This window comes from Urocampus carinirostris, chromosome 16 (assembly GCF_059441175.1).
Source record: "Urocampus carinirostris isolate Australia breed hairy pipefish chromosome 16, RoL_Ucar_1.0, whole genome shotgun sequence".
Lineage (NCBI taxonomy): Eukaryota > Metazoa > Chordata > Actinopteri > Syngnathiformes > Syngnathidae > Urocampus > Urocampus carinirostris.
The window spans coordinates 35,833,176-35,855,130 of record NC_142364.1 but is presented as its reverse complement, the minus strand read 5'-3'; the positions used below and the strand labels follow the sequence as shown (position 1 = coordinate 35,855,130).

Genomic DNA, 21,955 nt, shown 5'->3' with positions numbered 1-21,955 from the left:
GGAGAGCAATTACATGAGACATCTAGGATGGCCTGGCAGAATCGTCAGGCCCTCGATTTTCTCTTGGCCAGTAAAGGAGGCGTGTGTCATATGATAAAGGAGGAATGCTGTACTTATATACCTTTAAATACAGCCGCAGCAGGAAGCTTCACAAAGGCGCTGTCAAAGATTCGTGAGTTGAGCAATGAAGTGACAGTAAATACTGAAAAGAACAGTATCTCTTTTGATTGGTTCTCGTCTACATTTGGGTACTGGGGTGGTCTGTTAGCGAAAGGGGGAATTCTTGTACTAACTGTCGTAATAATTATGTGTTTGTTGTGTTTCTGTGCCATACCTATTCTTAAAAGAGGAATGCTTAAGACTTTTGGAGAACAAATGACGGTAGTTGCTAATACTAGGGTGGCAGAAGCTCAATTAGCACAGTTAGTGATTGAATACCCAAGCTTATTCCTTAGTGTGGAGGAGCAGATGACTCAACTAAATTCAACGCCTTGAAGTTTATCTGGCAACATTAACAGTGAGTCTATATTACTTTAAATAATGGAGCATCTGCGGAAAGAGACACATATGATGATCTGGACCAAATACAATATCAAGTACCACTATTGTTAAACACGCAACACACTATATAGCGATAGGTATAACGGCTACAAATATATATTGGTTTCTGATTGTGTTTCTTTTGTTGGTATGTCACACTGCCGGGGAGCAAGCTGCTGACTGAGATGGTCGGGATGCGTCGTCGCGTCCGGGTTTCGGGCTGCATGGAAACTGAGCGTGATGCCTGCTGGGATGATCCCCCACTCCGACATCTGACTTCACGACACCCGCTGACGAATACGGCGAAGCACGTTCTTCGAAGTGTTTACGGGGGTCAGGCCTAAGGCCAATATGTATACTGTATCACTATCTAATCATGCACGTATATATTGGAATATATCAACAACTATAACCGGGAGTTTGCACTGTTGTAATCACTTTTATCACTTATCGGTTCATATATACATATACCTTATCATGTACTGAACAACTATTCTACGTGTATAATCCAGTATGTACGGATAAAGATAAAATGCGTAGGGAGACTGGTGCATGGGTTGAAATGTTCAAATCAGGTGTTTGGAGTGTCGGAGGTTTTTGTAATTGAAACATGAACAATGAAAGTTAGAATAATCACAGCAGGCTGACCGCCAGAATTTTATTTTATTTTTGATTCGCGTAAACTCTGTCCGTGTATTGATATCTATGATTTGTAATACTTTGCCACTACTCTGTATTCATTTTCAATTTTAATTTCTGTTCAGAATGGGAGGTGGTCCTCCCAAAGGGGGGATTGTGGTAAATAGACTTGCATTTGTGCATACACTGACGTCAGTGAAAAACTCAGTTCGGGAAGTTCTTGGCAGACAGTTGAGTTTGCTTGAAGATAGAGTGCGAGTCTCTGTATACACTGGGCAAGGAACGAAGGTCTCTGTATACACTGACGTCAGATTGTTTGGAGAAGCCATCTCCTTGTCTCCTAATAAGGAGACAAAGAGATGGCTTGAACGAGAAAAACAAAATTCCTTAAAGTAATACGTGATATCGGACCGCCTTTTGGGGTGTACAAAAAGCGATGTTCTGCCTGGAGCTTTTCCGAGACCTTCATTGACGCATCAATGAAGTCGTCTCCCTCCCATGACGCGCTGGCTTCTGTCCATTTTCCTTATCCACATATGAGAAGGTTTCTCTCAGATCATAACCTACGTTTTCTCTACAACACATTTTTTCATGATGCTTACATCACAGTAATGGCGGTCTTTTTCTTTTCTTTGCCCACATTTATGTCTAAATTGTTTGTTATCTATTGTGTTCCACAGTGGCTGTCCGATAAGCGTGGACAGGGATGTTCCCATCCTGTGCTTATAGTTGGATGTGTAGTAAGAACTCATTCAGGACTTAAGGTTGAGCAAGAAGGTTATGTGGGCCCTGCAGGAGCTGCTAAAGAGGGAACAGGGCCATGACTGGAGGTCCTGATCTACGTGTACTGGCTGGCCCACGGTCTGTCCTACCGTGTGGTGTCACGGGTCTTCAGGGTTCCCAGGTCCACCGTTCAAAGAATTGTCCACAGTTAATATGGAATAAATTGCCCAAAAGCCATGTTTTAGGCTCTGGAAGTCAGACCCGCATTTGCATTCTGTGCTTTTCTGCATTACTATTCAATAAACATCTTTATTTTGAGTAACACCTTGGTGGTTTATTTCATAATGATGTGAGATACTGTGTGTGAACTATGTGACCGTTGGACAGAAAACAACTACAAATCACACAAGCTTAAATAATAGTTTACTTTCAGAAAAACAAACTCACATTGGGCCGAAATACATGATAGTAAATAAATAATGTGTCACAAATTGTAACAAAAATATACCAATACTTCCATAAAGCTGGAAAACACAAACTGGAACTTCATTGAGTTCTTAATAAAATAAAATATTTTCCTTTTATAAAACAAAGGGAAACATTGCAGAGATGTCACTGTTCTGGAAATTTGTCCACGAGCTTCCCAAAAAGGACGGGAACCGCTCAGTTTTGGCCACAGTTTCCTCGAGCCTTTTCCTCACTCCGGCAGACTCCACTTTCAAAAAGTCAAGGAGTGTATCGTGCTTCCTTTTTTTCTGGGTGATTTGGGGTTTGGCGCCGGATTAGAAGATGCCAACGACGTGCCCGGTGGTGTGGATGGTGTGGTAGCTGTGATGGTGACCAGCTGTTCCACGGGACGTTCTACAGTGGCCTTTAGGTTGGGTGGAAAAAACAAGAATTACTTAATGCTGGTGTATTGTACAAAAACATTTGTGTATAGGATGCTCAACAAGTTGATGTGAGACAGGAAATTATAGGATGTGTTCTGGATAATTATTTGATAGTGAATAGATAGACAAAATTGACATGTTATTCTTATGGCTGTAAGACCCTTCTATTGGCCAGCATCACATAGGCTTTAGAATTGTCTCCACATTTGGACAACATTTTGAGAAGGTAATTAGTTTACTTAATATGTGTTTACAGAGAAGGCAGTGGACTATGTGATAGTAATTTGTTTCAACTGTATTTCCACGTGAAATTCGGAGACATTACTCATAATGCATGATGAAAACTAATGCATTCTGATCTCACATGAAAGAATCATATTGTAAATAAAACACGACACCCAAAATTGTGTGCAGTAAACAAGCGCTTATGTCCAGAACGGTATTCTGACTATGCTCCTTTAGCGACTGGCCATGTAGATGTAAAAGCACGACTCGTTTAAGATACAAACAGGGATGGGCTGAACCGTGATTTTCTGCACAGTTATCCTACTTTACAGTTTGTAGCGTGAAGATTTTTTTTTGCCAGCTCCCTTGGTTGATTAGTGCACTTCGTAAAGTAGCGATTTTGCAATGTTCATGTTTTAACGCGAAAATACAATTTTCTATTGCATTTACGTCTAACTAAGATATCTCAATACATTTTGTTGCAAATACATGCGTGGTTGTGGAAAACTACTTACATCTGTACGGTTCCTTTTCGGGCATGTTTGTTGATATTGAGGATTCGCAAAGCCTTCTGGGTAGTCACTTCGCTGCCAAGTGAGGTCGAGAGCCCCCTCGGTCTTGAAGTGGTTATGACATGGTTTGAGGGCACTTCTGCCTCGGTCTTGAGAGTATCGGGACACACCCCATTTTCACGTGAACGCGCAAAACCGAGTGACTAGGGCACATAGCGAGTGAAAGTGCGAAGAATGGGACGCAGCCTAAGTCTAAGGTTTTGGCAAGCCACGTACAAGCCCATCTTGTAAACACAGCAATGGACGCAGCACTTTTTGAGCGTGGAGGAAACCAGATCAGTTTTGAGCAAGTAATCCATAGTTTGCATGTACAAGTCGCTCAGTGCTTGGGGTCATTGGCATATCCTGGATGAGGAAAACTGTGTGTGTGGAAAAGCAATCAGATTATTCAAATGCGTGACCATGCATCAGTAATCGGAAAATTAAAGGACCAACCCAGACATTGCAATCAGAATTTCTCACAGAGGACCCTCATCGGATTTTTGGGCTTGGCTTTACATTTTACAGGTAATAGTTTCGAATGGGATAGTTAATTTCATGCAAATGAACTCGGGTGATTGTTATCATGGACTTTTTGAGCAAATTTAAAGGCTTGAGGCGTTGTTAATGTCATGGACTATTGGGACGATTTGACATATTTCCTATGTGTTTTTTAATATTTTTTTTCGTTTTTGTGTTTTTAACTGCTGGATTGGGTAAAAAACTGTACAAAACATAGTGAACACCTTTTGTTGCAGCCTGGTCATTCTGCAAGGATTATCACTTTTGTGGCCTCTTGTCAAGGTTTCTTATTTTCCTGTCGGTTGTGGGCTGCAGGTTTTGAGTGACCTGCATCTCATGAAGTGGAGCTTGTCAAACACCAGCTTTGGTCAGTACGCTGCGTACTGGAAATGTTCTGACAGAATTTCTACATCAAGGCGGTCACATACTTTACACTACCAAGATCGCAACAATGGGAACAAGCAAAACCGAACAGAAACTCTACCGTGAAGACGGTGTACAGCTCAATGTGTGATTTTTAATTAGTTTTTGAACCAAAAAAAAAAAAATCATACCACATGCAGTACCTTTCAATTAAAGCGTTGTGCGACATATCTTAGCCAGTGAGGTGACACATAACGTTATGCTAATTACCATTGCATTGATGACAGTAGGGTTAGGGTTTGGGTTGAACAAAAGTCACCAATCTATCCCTCGGCAAACTGATTGTATGCTGGAATGCCAGTGCTCCAGGTCCACCTTCTTCGGGATCCACACAGTCCCTGTCCACCCTTGTTGACTTTGGCGCTGAGACCAACATCCTGGACACGGCCTTAGCCCGGAGAATGGGATTAAAGCTCTTCCCCCTTCCAACCCCAGTTCCTGCCCAAGCTCTGGATGGTAACCTGCTGGGCACAGTGACACAGGTTACGGAGCTGGTGAAGATGAGGCTTTCCGGGAACCATCTCGAGAAGATCCGGTCGCACCTGCTCCCCTCTCCTGGCCAACCTCTCGTCTTGGGTCATCCCTGGTTGGTTCAGCAGACAGGGGCGGTTGTGGAGTGGGGGTCTGAATGCCACCAGACATGTCTACACACAGCCTCTCATCCTGTCCATTCCAGGCCCACTCCCTCAACGCCAGATCTGTCCGAGGTTCCAGTCTACCTGCCTGCCATTCCCGTCGGCCTGCCTGACACACCCGTCAGCCAGCCTGACACGCCCGCCGGTCCGAGTCCGCCCGCCCGCGATGCTTTTACCTGACCACGCCTCCGGATTCTGATGTTGGGCCTCTTTCCTCTGGGGCATCGGTCCTGTGTGAAGAGTACTGTATTTTTTTTTGTGGGACTTCTGGAGCCGTCCCTTGAGGGGGTTCTGTCATGATTTGCCCATTGCCCTCACCTCACCCGCTCGTTTGGCTCCAGCCGCTGCTTGTTTCCTGATTGGTTCCCCTCCTATTTAAACTCAGTACTCTCATTCACTCCTTGTCAGTACGTTAGCGAACCTCCGCACATGCGAGGCAAGCACTTTTTTACTCTGGCTCCCGGCTGTCCTGTCTTGTTCAATGTCCTGCTAGTCTGTCCCTGGCTTCCTGATCGTCTCTGTCAACCTGACTTAAATCCTCCCTCCCACCACACACTGATCTCCGTACCAGCTGCCCGGCTCATTTCCACCCTCTGACCATGCTCCGATCTCCCCTCCCAGCTGCCCGACTTGTTTCCGTCCACTGACCACGTTTCGATGTCCCGTCCCAGCTGCCCGACTTGTCTCCGTGCTCCGACCACGCTCCGATCTCAAGGGCTTCCTGCTTTTCCTGCCCAGCGAGAACCGGATTGCTGGCGTTTGTTTTCCCACGGCTGACTTCTCCGCTTCCTCAATAAAGCTTGGTGTGAAATGTTACAGTTTTGTGTCTACCGTCTGTTCTGGTTCTGACAGTACGGAAAGACCAGAAATTGACCCACTGAACGCTCACACAAGTGCTGATCGGGGAGAGACGGAAGCTCCCTCCACCCTGCAGCACTTGCACTGGACTGACGGCGAGGTCCGATGACTATCAGGTGACGTCGCCGCCCTTCTGCTGCAAGTCCAGCAACAACAACAGCTCCTGCAGCATCTGCATGAGCAAATAGCTAAACCCACGGAGTTCCTTGTCGCGTCAAATGCCGTCATCGCTGCCGCCCCCCGGGGGGTCTCCTCCTGCCGTGCCGTTGCACTCCCCACCCATCCTGCTCACGGACTAGCCCGACATGGGAATTGCTGAGGGGATGGGCTCTCTGGAAAAATTCAGCGGTGATCCTGCTCTGTTTTGGCCGTTCATCACCAACTCTTGGCTGGTTTTTGACCTGCATCCCAGGAACTTCGCCTCCAAGGCGGCCAAGGTGGCGTTCACGATGAACTACCTGTTCTGTAGGTCTTGGCTCTGGGAAACAGTGGAGTTCGAACAGGGGTCTGATCCTCATTTCATCTACTCGCCCAGGAAATGATAAAAGTTTTTGGCAGGGGGTCATCGTCGGTTGATGCGTCTAGATCCTTCATGAGCAGCCGGCAGGGACAGCGCACCATTGCCGACTACTCCATTGACTTCCGTACACTTGCCAGCCGCAGCAATTGAAACTCAGAGGTGTTGGTTGACGCCTACCTCCACAGCCTGGCCGTTTACCTAAAGGATGAATTGGTGTTCCTCGCCGTTCTCGACGATGCGATTGCTCTGACGGCCCGTATCGATCGTTGGGTGCATTCCAGCCACCACCCACGATACTACAAGATCCACCCATATGCCTGCCCGGATCGTCCGGCTGCCTGCCCGGCTCGTCCGTCGGCCCACCTGACCCGACGCCCGGCTGCCGGCCCGGCCGCTTCCTGTTCCTGCTTTTGCCACGCCTTCGGAGGCTGAAGTGGGTCCACCCTCCTCGGGGGTACCAGCCCATTATGGAGAGCAATGTATTTTGTATTTTGGGGACTTCTGGAGTCGTCCCTCGAGGGGGGTTCTGTCACGGTTGCCATAGCGCCCATTTGGCACCCACGCGGCGGAGAGGCCGTCGTGCGAGGCTGAAAGGCTGACGGTTACCTCGGAAAGATCGGCGCCAAATTTTCCCGGAAAACCTATTCGAGGCACAGCAGTTCCCATGGCGGGCAAGTCCGTGGGCCGAATGGGCGGGAAACGCGACAGGAAAAGAGCCCTCGGGAGGGGGGGCTGTTGCAGACAGCCGACACGACAGGAGCTCAGTCAGCCAAGCTAATTGCTCCTGCTGACACCGCATGCTTTGTAGATTTGCTGGAACAGCAGTTGAAGAGCGGTGACGTCACTTGACAATCGCCAGACCTCGCCCTCTGTCCGGTGCAACTGCTGCAGTGCGTAGGGAGTTTCCAGCTCTCCCCAATCCGCGCTTGTGTGAGCGTTCGCTGGATCCATTTTGTTGTCGGTCCGTACTGTCAGGACCAGAACGGAGACAGGACCCACTCACGTAACGTTTTTTACAGTTTTATTGGGAAGAAGGGAAAGGAGTGCACACACGATCCGGAGATCGCTTGTCGCGGGGAGTAGGTACCTCAGATGCGGAAGTGGGACTTCAGTGGCGAGTGATGGCGGTGTCTGGAACGGAAAAAAGTCGAATACCAGGAGAGGAGAGTAGACGTGGTCGAGATCAAACATATCGTAGCGGGAGAACAACAAGAGCAAAAACACAGGACAGGCGACAAAGGGCTTGCCGTGTAAAAACGGAGATTCGTAGACGGACCGACAAAAGGGGACTGGCAGTACAGAGTTTAAATACTGACAGGGAGCCAATATGTCAACAAGCTGCAGCTGGCGCCCACGTGTGGGGCCAATTGGGCTCCATGGCAACCTTGACATCCTTTGACTTTTGTTCTGAAACAGTTGTAATAGAAATATATATATATATATATATATATATATATATATATATATATATAGTTAGAGTTTGCATTGTAGTTATTCAATATTTCTGTGTGTACCGGTATATCATAATTGTGAACTGATTATAGGAGTAGAAGGTGTCAATTACTTGACGATCATAACATTTCAAGCAAAAAGTATCGCTATTGGTTCGGTATTGATCGCTACCACCCTTTATTTACTTAGATCGTATTGATACCAAAATTACAAGTAGTGCTCACTACTAGTTACTATTAATGACTTCAAGGAAAATACATTTAAATTGAAAATATTGTTAATTCACAAGAGGTTAGACATTAATTAATTGGGGGTTATACACGCAACAATAAGTACACGAAGAGTATGTTCTTTGAAACGTGTAATTCATGTGTGGAAATCAGAGATTAACTAATCACGTATATTCAGATGACCACAAAGCAGTACAGTGTAATGGCCAAGCTTTCATCCACTCAACAAAATAACAGAGCAACTCATGACAAAGAAGACTTTCAGTTTTGCATCAATTAAGACCTCTACTATATTGTGTGCATGACTGTGTTTCCACTGAGAAAGGAGTAAACAAAGAAAACAAAAGATGCGTTTTTAATGATCAGTAGACCATAGCAGTTGATTGCCGACTAGGAAACTACACTAACAAACCAATCCTGGCTGAATGAGACAAAAAAAATCACCTTTGACGATGGTAAAATGTATACGAGACAAGCAAGGGCATGTGAGAATGATTCAATGCTTATTAAGGAAAGGTGTGACTTGCTAATTGTAAAAATATTTGAATTGCAAGTTGAAATCCTGCCATACAAATTAAAAGGTATGTATCAACAAAAAATATACATTGGGCTCTGTGATAAAGCTTATCTGAGGTAGAAGGATGGTCTTACGCTGATTATTTACTCTTTTTTTTTTTTCGGAGAAAAAGTACTGCTTATAATTTCAATGTTTCTGTTACATTAAAAGAGGAAATTATAAGAATATCCTTTTTTCTTGTTTTATTATTTGAGAAAGGCAAAAAGGTTTGTTCAGGATCCCAGTGTTGTCACTTTGTCTATTATTATTATGCACAGTTGTTCATTATTTTGGCTAATTTTTTGTTGTTTTAACTGACATTTCACATGGTAGTTTGTGTTTTACTACTGTGAACTGTTTACATAATTGTCATTATTAGCCAACTGCTGTAACTGCTTCTTTGATTACCACACAAATTTTGGCTGAACCCATTTTGTAACCTAGGAGATTTTTAAAAGAAGGTTTTAAATTTTGGTCATCTGAGGTCTAGTCTCTATCTCCTGTACCCCCTTGAAAGTTCAAAATCCGTTGATGTCTTGTCCTGTGGTTACTTGTTGTCGCACTCAATCAGGATGGTTACTGTCTTGATGGGCCAGACCCGACACTGAATGTGTCTGTTGTGGGCATAAAAACAATGGAAATTGCTTACTGATGGGATAATTGTAAATATATTTATCATTCATTTACTACAATCTAAGAATTAGAATCGGAATTAGAATTGTCTTGATTATATAGAGTTCCAACAGTAGAGTAAAATGCTTTCCTTGCTCCAACGAGTTTTATCACCTTGTGAACCACTCAATCATTCGCCAGAGAAGAGAAGTTGCTGCATTGTCATGTTTATTTTTCTCCGTTCTGTTTTATGTTTCATGTTTATTGTTTCTTATTTTACGATTGTCTGATGTTTTATGGTGTCCTCTGGCTATGTTAAACTCTCCCCCCCATCGACCCTGTGACTCAACTATTTGTAATAAAATAGGGGAGCTGTTACAGTTCTGGTTAGATGTGAATCAGGCTTTGACTGTGAAGCATCTCCTTGTGAGAAAAAAATTGTGTCACTTGTCTTTCTTACTTTGTGTTCTATTCAGAGATGTAAGGTAATAGACCTTTGAGCCGGATCCCAAGACACCAAAGGTTTTCCCATTCAGGGACTGGTCCTCATCATATGAGACTGGGATCTGACGGTTGATGGGAAATCCAGATAAAAGACAACATTGGGGTAACTTATAATGAAAGAAACAGTTAAGATCATGCAAAACACAGGTGTAAGAACTGTTGAACTTAAGTGTTTTTGTCACTGATTAGTGTGAGGGAATGCCAGCATGATATGCATTCCTAAAATAAACATTACCCATGTTATTCCTCTCAGCCAACCTAAAACATAATGCCAGTTAAAGATTGAGTTTTTTTAGATAATCACTGTGACCCATCTCATGGGCATATAATTATTAAATCAGGGTAACAATAGCAACAAAGATAACGACTGCATTGAGTGTAAATTTGAAGGGGTTTAAAAATACCAGACAAATAAGTGCAAGAGGGCATGAGGGGTATTGATGGTACCTGACAGGGCATTAGTTAGATTTTGTGGAGTGTCGAGGCAGTATTTTCATAACAAGATAACACTCATTAAACAAGGATCAGTGTTAAAATTAAAGATAACCATGAGAAATTGTCATGAACCAGGAACGGAGACGGGAACCAAATCGCATTAGTTTCTTAGTTTTATTTGAAAAGAGAAGTAAGCTGGCACCCACGATCCAGTGATCGTAGATTGTGGGGAGCATGTTGCTCGGAACGCGGAAGTGGCACTTCTTTGGCAAGCGATAGCGGCGTCGAAGAGGGAAAAGCATCGGGTTACCGGGGCGCAGGAGCAGAGACGTGATAGAAGTTTGTAATAGTGGTCGTAGGCAGGTAGCAGGCAAAACAGGCGTAGTCAGGTTCAGAAACGGGTCGAAAAATGGGAATCAGGCAGGAAGCCACTTAAAGAATCGGAACGTGTTCTGAATGCGGAAGTGGATCTTCCGGAGCGGGAGATTGTAGTGTAGTGAGATCAAAAACTTGGTCGATGTCAAGAAACGGGTCGTAGGCGGAGACAAACGGGGAAATCTGGAACGGACGGTGGAAAACGGGTGAAAAAAACGGGACTGATGGGAGTCATGTTTGTGAAAACAGAGGTTCGCTGACGGACTGACAACAGACGAGTTAAAGGACCGAGCTTAAGTAGGACGGGGAACCAATCAGGAAGCCAGCAGCTGCTGGTGCAAAACGAGCGGGCACAGGTGAAATTAATCAGTCATCATGACACCTTTAGAGAAAATTCATGTTATCCAATACACCAAAAAGGCAAGTGTGATAATAAAATACATACAAAATAACAATATTGATTTGGAATTTCAGTCAATTACAGGATTTTCGGGCAAAGTAATAACTGGCTCTTAAATGTTTATCTCATTCTGACTGTGTTGCATGCATGGGTCATAAAGCATTGTTAAAGCTATTGTGCCTCAGTGTATTGAGGAGTTAACGACAAAAACAAATCCGAACGAATGGCTAGAAGGTGTTCCAACGTACATTTATGCCATTTGAGTTCCTCGTGGTGTCAGATACTGTAAGTATAAATTGGCTAATCAAATTGCTGCTAGTTGGGAATCCATATTTTTATGGATTACAGTACTCCCAACAAGAACGTAGACAGGATGAATTACATCCATCACATAATTTAAAAATTGGGTATGTACACAGAGGAAGAGTTTTCTGCGAGACTCACTTGCTGCTACTTTCCCAATGGCTTATCAAACCAGGATGGCAGTTGACATGCTTTTGATTGAAAAGGGAGAGGTTCATATGATGTTCGGCAAAAAATGCTTCACAATAATCCCAAGCTTCACTGGGTCAAATGGGCACCTGACAAGATCAAAGGAGGGTCTTTGCACCCTAAACCGCAAAATGAAAGACCACTCTGTGCATGCTTTTGACAAATGTCCTCCAATTTCATTTTAATTTTGTATAATGACAATAAAGAAAGTCATTCAACCGGAAATTTGTGTTATGTGTTATTATTTGTTAATTTATAGTTTTCATTTTGTTTCAGTCCTATAACTCTTGGTCGGTATTGGCATCATCTTGAGGTAAGTTTGCCCCTTTTTTATATCTCGCAGATTTTCACTGCACAGGCGGTTCTGGTCCCCATTAACCATGAAAACCGAGGGATCTCTGTATGTTGAGTTAAACGTTGCGATATCAAGCAGAATGTGTTGCAGTGAGTTGCTCATGTAATGTTGGAGCGACGGTGTGAAAAGAACCAAATAAGGCCGAAGTAATCCCGAAATTTCATATTTTATTTGCGAGAACTCGGAAGGAGAGGTGATTTATGATAACAAATTAAAGCTTGTCATTTGTAACAAAATTTAAGCTAAACAAAACTGCATAAAAATTAATATTTCTTTGTCTGCCTAGCTTACATTACCAACAATTTTCCATCACCGGAACATTTTAAGGCCGTTTGTGATTTTTGACTGATTAAAAATTGCGCCATAAACGTAGCAGCAGTAAGTCTTTAAGCGTCTAGCGCAGCACTGTAAGAGAGAGAGAGAGACAGGGAGACAAGGAAGAACAATAAAGGGTTGATGATAGACAGAGAGAGTAAGGAGTTCTTTGAAATTACATTGCAGGAGTTTAGTATAGGACGTGTTGTGATGAGGAGACTTCTGTTGTTTTGGAGACCACAGTCTCTTGTGGCCAAAACTACTCACAGCTTTGAAACATCGCAGCGCATTGTGCTGTTCGTGTATAAACATCACAGTAAGTTGTTACAAAACACTGATTTAGTCACGGCGTTTCTTGCACATCATAGCCCATACTACAAGCTCTTAAAAAATGGGAAAAAAGGCAGGGAGAGAGAATCCCGGCTCGACCCGAACGTAATGATTGACACTTTAGGTCAGACCCAGGTCTAAATTCGGGTCCGGTCGGTTACGGGCCTAAGATCTTACCATTGGAAGATCTTACCTCCCATCACTACTGTCCCTAAAATACACCAAACACAGTAAACATACTTTTACCTTTGGTTGGTTGCAGAGGTATCTGCACATTTCACCGATGTATTGGAAAACTGTTGCGTTGTGTTTTCGACAGTCGTTCCAGAATTGTGAGGCTGAGAACTTCTTCTTTAGAATGCAGGTTGCACCTGTGAAAAACAACAATTATTATATTCAACATAGCAGCACGGCGGCGCACATTCCAAAAGACATGCATTTCAGGTGAATTGGCCGGTCCAAATTGTCCCTAGGTGTGAATGAGCGAGCGAACGGTCTGTCCCTGTGTGCCTCACGACTGGCTGGCAACTAGTTCAGGGTGTCCCCTGCCCACTGCCCGAAGATCACTGGGATGGGCTCCAGCACCCCTGCGACCCTACTGAGGATAAGCGGTGCAGCTAATGAGATGAGAGATGAGATGAAATTCAATATAACAATAACAACAGATATAGGGCAATCCCAGTCCTCATCACATTCACAAGCCTCTATTCAATCTACTAGATGAGGGCTGGAAGAGCTTTTGCCTTGATTTGGACTTAGTTTATTGTCTCATTCATTGTCACTTCTCCTGTCTTGTCAAATCATTTGATTTGATTTCTCGCTTATTTTTTGTTTTCAGGCATGTTGCAACAAACATCACATAGAAAAGTAGAAAAGCATCCGAAAAGAAAAAGATTTCCGTCTTTTTATTTTTTTAGAGCAGCAGCTCCTTTGGCTTGGATCACAAAAAAAAGCTGGATCTTTTGGCACTCAAATTGCTCCTAATGATTGTTTCTGTTGCTCTGATCCACAAACTGTATTACAAATTATTATGTCACATAATGGACAACATGACTTAAAGGGGGAAAACATGGAGAAGAAAAATAAGAAAATAAAACTAGACAAAAATGAAAAACAAATAAAAGAAAAACAACAAAAAAAGAGGTTAATTAAAATCAACTTAAAAAACAGGGAAAACAGGACAAAAAGAAGAAGAAGAAAAAATAAGTGAAAAGCCTGGGGAAAAAGGAAGTAACAAATAAAATTCAAAAGGAAACTAAAGAACAAAGAAAGACAAAGGGTAAGAAAAAAACAAAAAGTTAGGAAGAAACAAAACAAAAAGCTAGGAAACACAAAACAAAAACTAGGAGAAACAAAACAAAAGAAGAAAAAAATTAAAAGAAAAATGCCGGAAAAAGAACATACTTTTTTGAGGTCTCGTAAATTGCTCTCGTGTTACATTTATATAGTTTGCATATTATTTGAATGTAACAATCAATCTTTGTGCCAAGAAAGTGTGTTTAAATACAGTTCCGTATCGTGCAACCAACTAAAATTATCCACCAAATGATGGTCGTATGTAACTAAAGAGCCTTTTTTCAAAAATGGATATCACATTTAATATTTCTTGTAAAAACAACTGACATATGTTTTCTAATATTACATTAGCCAATTCATTAAAGTTTTAGTATTACAGGGAACTCAATGTCAATGACTTCCCAAAGCAAAATGTAAATTGATTTGATGGCAGGTTTTGGACATGCTTGCTAATGATTTGGTTGGGACACTTGGGATTGATGTTGCTCAATGTTGTTTTAAGCAACGCACAAACATCTTTGTGTGATTGCTCAGACCCATGGAAGGTTACAGGCAACAATGGTTGAAGTCTATTTACAATTATTATATATAAAATTCAATCACATTTCCTTCTGTTCTTGTCAAATAACTTCACCGTAGATCAGGGGTCTCATACTATTATTACTATTATTACTACTATTTCTTGGGTGCCTCTGAATCTAGGATCCAAGCCAGGTTGGGCCAAATGGGATTTTCCACAAAAAAAAAAAAACGCTTACAAAAACACTGTTCTTAAAGGGACAAAGTTTCATATTTGTCAACTAGGTGTCGCTGTAATATAGTGCAACCAAAAATAAGTCCAAGCAAGTCTACAAATTACAGAGCCTGTAACTGAGCAAAAAGCACCCTTTTTCTTCCAATTTTAACCAGCCTTTCTCTAAGAGAGACAAAAAGAAGGGAAAAAGAGTTTTTAAATAAACGTTAGGAATAAAGAAACAAGAAAAAGAGGCAAAAAAGGAAAATGGTAATAAAACGAAAAGTAGGATAGGAGCGAAAAAAGAAAGATGGAGACCAAGAAAGTAAAAAGGAAAAAAGGAATTAAAGAGAAAAAAGACAAAAATATAAAAATGCAAATTTCTCTCTTTATCCTTTTTCTTTTTTCTTTTTTTTAAGTCTTATTTTTTCTTATTTTTTTCGCATTTCTTATTTGGTCCTTTTTTTCATTTTAAATTTATTTTTTATTTTACTTTCTAGTTTCTTATTTATTTTCTTTATAAAAGTAATAAGGTTTTGGTCACTTTGAGTCCCCCATATATGGTCCTCTTCAGTGATGCTTTTATCACTTGTTTTTGTATCATAACAGAATACAGCGACATTTAGTAGGAAAATAATATACACAGTCCTTTTAACTCCCATATTAAGGCGTCTGCCTCAAACTATCATCCTGGTGGGTGCGATTTTAGGGCCTCTGTCCCAAACACAAATTATTTCTAAATGAGATGAATTTACCAAGCTCAATGGTTCCTCCAATTCCAATCAATGAAGCTGCGCTGTGGTAAAGCGGCAGAGGGATATACATAACATCCTTTTCAGTCACACCAAATGACCAAAATCCTCCTGCTGCCTTTAAGCTTTGGAGGTGAGTGATGACTGCTGCCTTAGGGAGCCCTGTGAGAAGAAAATAATAAACAGAATGGACTTTTTTCCAGGGTTTGCACACTTGTTTTACAGCCAATTTCAAGCACTTTCAAGGCCAATTTTTCAATTCTTCCCGTACTTTCAAAAGTAAAAATCCAGGCACAAATAACATATTTTTTGTTGCCTTTGACGATTAAAATAAAGTCGCTGCTAGAACATAATTTGTGTTTCTTTCATGATCCACCATTATTTTGTGTCAATAGGCTGCTATAAACTTACACGAACTCTGCCATTTTGCTTCAACAATGCATGTGCAGCTTCAATACGTCATTCTTGTTTACATACTGTATATATTATGTACAGTCATATGCAAAAGGTTTGGGCACCCCGGATCATTTTCAAGCTTTCGCTTTATAAATCATTGGTTGTTCGGATCAGCAATTTCAGTTGAATATATTAAATAGTAGACAAACACAGTGATATCTGAAGTGAATTGAAGTTAATAGGATTTACAGAAAATATGCAATAATTGCTTGAACAAAAGTAGGCAGGTGAATAAATTTGGGCACTCCAACAGAAAGATTACATCAATATTTAGTAGATCTTCCTTCTGCAGAAATAACAGCCTCCAAGCACTTCCTATAGCTTACAATGAGGGTCTGAACTCTGGTTGAAGGTATTTTTGACCATTCTTTATAAAATATCTCCACTTCAGTCAGATTTGATTGTTTCCGAGTATAGACAGCCCGCTTTAAATCACACCACAGATTTTCAATAATATTCAGGTCTGGGGACTGAGATGACCATTCCAGAACATTGTACTTGTTCCTCTGAATGAATGCCTTAGTATAATTTGAGTAGTGTTTGGGGTCATATTCTTGTGGAAGCATCCAACCCCGGCGCAACTTCAGCTTTGTCACTGATTCTAGAACATTGTACGCAGGAATCTGCCGATACTGACTGGAATCCATGCGACCTTCAACATTAACAAGATTGCCAGTACCTGAACTGGCCACACAGCCCCACAACACGATGGAACCAGCAGCAAATTTTACTGTGGGTAGCAAGTGTGTCTTGGAATGCTGTGTTTTTCTTTGCCACTGGTTATGTTCAAATAACTCAATTTTAGTTTCATCAGTCCACAGCGCCTCATTCCAAAATGAAGCTGGCTTGTCCACATGTGCTTTAGCATACTTCAAGCGAATGTTTGTGACATGTGCGTAGAAAAGGCTTTTGCCCCAATACTCTCCCATACAGCATATTCTTGTGCAAAGTGTGCTGAATAGTTGAGCCATGTGCAATGACACCATCTGCAGCGAGATCATGTTGTAGGTCTTTGGAGCTGGTCTGTGGGTTGAGTTTGACTGTTCTCACCATCGCCTCTGCTTATCTGAGATTTTTCTTGGCCTGACACTCCGGGCCTTAACCAGAACTGTGTCTGTGGGATTTCCATTTCCTCACTATGTTCCTCACAGTGGATATTGACAGCTGAAATCTCTGTGCTGGCTTTTTGTATCCTTCCCCTAACCATGATGTTGAACAATCTTTGTTTTCAGGTCATTTGAGAGTTGTTCTGAGGAGAAGATGAAAAAGGAGAACAACTTGCAACGGCCGCCTTAAATACCCTTTCTCATGATTGGCTTCACCTATCTATGTAGGTCAAGGGTCAATGAGCTTATCAAAGAAATTGTGTGTTCAAATAATTAGTGCTAAAGGCATCAAATCCATAAAACAACAAGGGTGCCCAAACTTATGCACCTGCCTACTTTTGTTTAAGTAATTATTGCACACTTTCTGAAAATCCTATAAACTTCATTTCACTTCTCAGGTATCATTGTGTTTGTCTGTTATGTGATATACAGGTATTTAACTGTAATTGCTGATCTGAATAATCAATTATTTGTAAAGGAAAATCTTGAAAATGATCAGCTATATATATACCCCTAGTGGGAGGTGGGTAAAGTCAAAAACACATTCACATTTTTTACTCTTTCTGGTCCGAACCCCCTCGCTCAACCCAACTGATGTGTTGCAATATCTCATTGGGAGTCATTAAGTGACCACACCCACCAAATCCAACCCCTAATGCCGAGTGCCAAGCAGGTAGGCAATGGGTACCAATGTTGTTAAGTCTCAGGTATGACCCAGTTGAGGCTCGACCCAGCAACCCAGTATCGGGGCGGGTGCCCTACCCCTAAGGCCGCCGAGCTAGTTGGTTTTGTATTACCATCTCTTTTTTTATTTCCATCTCTTTTCTCTTTTCTTTTTCTATTTCACTCTATTCACTACATTCTTACTCTTTCTTTCCCATACTCACTTTTTCTTTCCCACACTTACGCTTTCTCTCTCTATTTCTTTCTTTGTCGGTTTCTTTCTCTCTCGTTTTCTGTCTTTTTCTTTTTCTCAGTTGTCTACTCTCTTTTGTTTGTTTTCATGTCATTTTCTTTTTCCGTTACTTTCTTATTCTCCCTTCCCTTCCTTTTTTTCTTCCTCTCTCTGTTGTGTGCTCTCTCTATTTCTCTATCTCCCTTTTTCTCTCTCTTTTCCATCGCTATCTCCCTTGTTCTGGCTCTCCTTCCGTCACTATCTCCCTTTTACCCGCTCTCTTTTCATTTCTATCTCTCTTTAATCTACTTGTCTGGCCCCTCTGGGATTTTTTTTGCTAGCATGTAACCCTCGATAAATTGAGTTTGACACCTTTGGTCTCAACTGAAAGTCACTATCATGTTTTGAAACGATGACATGGCAGGAGCTACTCACCAGTGGTTCCAGAAGTGAAAATGTAGAGTGTAGGTTCGTTGAGAGAGGTGGTGCCATGTAATATTCCTGGTAACAATTTGTCTGAGGTAGTATTTAGGTGATCAAACACGGACTCAATCGTTGTGGACTCACACTGGCTCTTCATCGTCAGCGCCTGAATGTCGTCCTCCAGTAGGTTGTTTCTGATACCATTTAGACTCTCCTCTAAATCTAAAAAAAAGGAAAGTTTTAGGGTCTGGACTTACTCCCACTACCACAGAGCCCCAACTGGCGTTTGGAACTGGCCACACGTATGTCCAATTACCACACACCTGTGCCCAGTTTTCCAGACATTTTTATTTAGCAAACTTTGTTGGGTCATTTTGAATTTTTCTGTCACTTTATTCCACCCCGCCTCGTTTGTTACTTTGCTCATTGCCATTTCTAGTTTGAATTTTGTCATGTTTGTTTTTTGTTTCTAGCTTTATTTAGTTGTTTAGTGCTCTTGGTCCTGATTTTGTTAATGAATATTGTCCTCTTTGGAGAACATGTGTCCATCATCACTACCATCAAATATTACCAAATTTCACAATTGATTAGGGATGCACGATAGCTGGTTTTTTTTTTATACCCACATCGATAATAAATAAAAGGGCGGATTTTGATAACCGCTAACTTTTTTGAAACTACATAGTATATTTAGAAAAAAAGAAATATGAAGTCGTTAAAATGTTGCCTTTACCAAAATTGTTTAGCATGAAGAAGTTAGCATTTAACCGTTAGCATCACTTTTTAGCATGTACCAATTAGCATAACTCATCAACATGAGACCATTAGCATAATTTGTAAATATGAAGTCGTAACAATATTGCCATTACCAAAATTCTTTAGCATGAAAAAGTTAGCATTTAGCCATTAGCATCACTTTTTAGCATGTATCCATTAGCATAGCTCATCAACATGAAGCCATTAGCATAATTTGTAAATATGAAGTCGTTAAAATATAGCCATTACCAACATTTTTTAACATGAAGCAGTTAGTATTTAGCCTTTAGCATCACTTATTAGCATGTATCTGTTAGCTTAACTCAGTAACACGAGTCCATTAGAATAATTTGTAAATATGAAGTCGTTAAGATAAAGCCATTACCAAAAAATTTTAGCATCAAACAGTTCGCTACAACGGGTCAGGTGTATCGACATTTCGTTCTGTGTACATTGTTACATAGAATGACAATACAAAGGAAATTATTATTATTATTAGTAGTAGTATTTAGCCATTAGCATCACTTTTTAGCATGTTTCCATTAGCATAACTCATCAATATGAGGCCATTAGCATAAATTGTAAATATGAATTCGTCCAAATCTAGCCATTACCAATTTTTTTTAGCATGAAAACCTTAGCATTTAGCCCTTAGCATCACTTTTTAGCATGCAACTGTTAGCATAACCCATTAACACAAAGCCATTAGCATACCATGTAAATATGAAGTCGTTAAAATATAGCCATTAGCAAAAAATGTTACTATGAAGAAGTTAGCATTGCCGACAGTGTTTACAGCTAGCTTGCGCTAATAGCCAGCCCAAAGCTTTGATATTGGCGCACATAGCTGTTAGCATCCTATCGCTAGCATCCTATGACTACCCTTGGGAAAAGCCTTGTTTACCATGGCTCCCCATTATATTGAATGGGCCCATGTATTCCGGATGGGAGACTCTCAAAATACATTAGAGCGGATGGGGACTTTTTTTCGTCTCCGTATCGCTGTCAAAAGACAACCCACAAGACTCCCGGTCGGGCCGGAATTTTTGGTACATGAATCGTTGGGTTACTCCAAAAGCTCTGGGAGGAGATACCCGTTAAATTTCGGCGGAAGAAGATAGATATAATAATAATAATAACTAGATAATTCCCGCGGCAATTGTTAGAGTTGTGATTGATCTGGAAGATGATTCCGGTATGTATATATAACCCCGGTTGTTAGCATTATGAGTTAGCATAAAGTTTTTAGCTCAGAGAGATGTTTCTGTCATTTTTTACTTGGTTCCGTGGGGGGACTTTGGCCCCCCACACCCCCCCGGTAGTGGCAAGTTCATTTGAGATGGGCCCACAACCGTTAACAACAAAAAACACATTCATGTTAAAACCATAGTAATAACACTGTTATTACACATTAAAAACTTAAAATATACTTGTTTAAATAGAATGGGCCGTTCGATTTGAATTGGCCTATCCGGAATGCATTGAGCCCATTCAATTTGTTGAGTCGTTAGCATGTTAGCATTAGAATAATTTTTCAGCATGAATAAGTTAGCATTTAGCCGATAGCATCACTCTTTAGCAGTTACCCATTAACATAACTCATCAACATGAGACCATTGGCATAATTTGTAAATATGAAGTCGTTAAAATATTGCCTAGCTGTTAGCATCCTCTCGCTAGCATCCACTCTTTGGAATTCACCATTTACCCATGGTTAAAGGTAATGTGGGTCGGGCCCCCTCAAGCCACCCTGGACAGTCCCTGCTTAGTCCCTACTAACCTCTGAAAAAGCCCTCGTTTCCATGACTACCCATAGAAATGAATGGGCCCAGGTATTCCGGATGGGAGATTCTCAAAACCCGGACTTTTTTTTTTTTTTGACTCGTATCAAAAATCTGTATTTTCGCAGGAGAGTCCTGATTCGGCCGGAATTTTTGGTATATGAATCGTTGGGCTACTCCAAAAGCTCTGGGAGGAGAAGCCCGTCAAAATTCGGCGGAAGAAGATAGATATAACTAGACAATTCCTGCGGCAATTGTAAGAATTGTGATTGATCTGGCAGATGTTGATAGAGAACCGGTAGCGTTGAGTTGTTAGCATTATGAGTTAGCATAAAGTTTTTAACTCAGAGAGATGTATTTGTAATTTTTAACTTGGTTCTGTGGGGGGACTCCGCCCCCCCCCACACCCCCCGGTACTGGCAAGTTCATTTCAGATTGGCCCATAATCGTTACCCACAAGAATATGCCTTGTGGAGGTCTAAAAATCAAATTCTTAGTAAAAACACTGTTATTACACTTTAAAAACTTTTAAAATATACATGTTCAAATAGAATGGCCCGTTCGATTTGAATTGGTCCACCCAGAATCCATTGAGCCTATTCATTTTGTTGATTTGTTAGCATATGACCATCAGCATAAATTTTTAGCATGAAGCAGTTAGCATTTAACCATTAGCATCACTTTTAAGCCTGTATCCATTAGTATAACTCATCAACATGTACCCATTAGCATAATTAGTAAATATGAAGTTGTTAATAAAAAGCCATCACCGAAACTTTTTTACATGAAGCAGTTAGCACTTAGCCGTTAGCATCACTTTATAGCATGTACCCCTTAGCATAAATCATCAACACGAGTCCATTAGCATAATTTGTAAATATGAAGTCGTAACAATATTGCCATTACCAAAAATTTGTAGCATTGAAAAGTTAGCATTTAACCATTAGCATCACTTTTTAGCATCTATCCGTTAGCATAACTCATCAACATGTACCCATTATCATAGATTGTAAATATGAAGTCGTTAAAATATTTCCCTTACCAAAATTTTTTAGCTTAAAAAAGTTAGCATTTAGCCGTTAGCATCACTTTTTAGTATGTAGCCATTAGCATAAATTATTAACATGAACCCATTAACATATTTTGTAAATATGAAGTTGTACACTATAGCCATT

At 41.2% G+C, this 21,955-nt stretch overlaps 1 protein-coding gene across 1 annotated transcript in view; it reads right to left on the bottom strand.

Annotated features, from left to right (window-relative positions):
• The window catches only part of slc27a6 (solute carrier family 27 member 6), a 79,200-nt gene that overhangs the window by 53,688 nt on the left and 3,557 nt on the right, over positions 1–21,955 (bottom strand). Inside the window, exons 2-4 of the mRNA XM_088356138.1 lie at positions 18,256–18,465; positions 15,367–15,525; positions 12,829–12,953 (exon numbers count right to left, since the gene is read on the bottom strand). Coding sequence (XP_088212264.1) covers positions 12,829–12,953; positions 15,367–15,525; positions 18,256–18,465 — 494 coding nt within the window. The remainder of the gene's footprint in view (positions 1–12,828; positions 12,954–15,366; positions 15,526–18,255; positions 18,466–21,955) is intronic.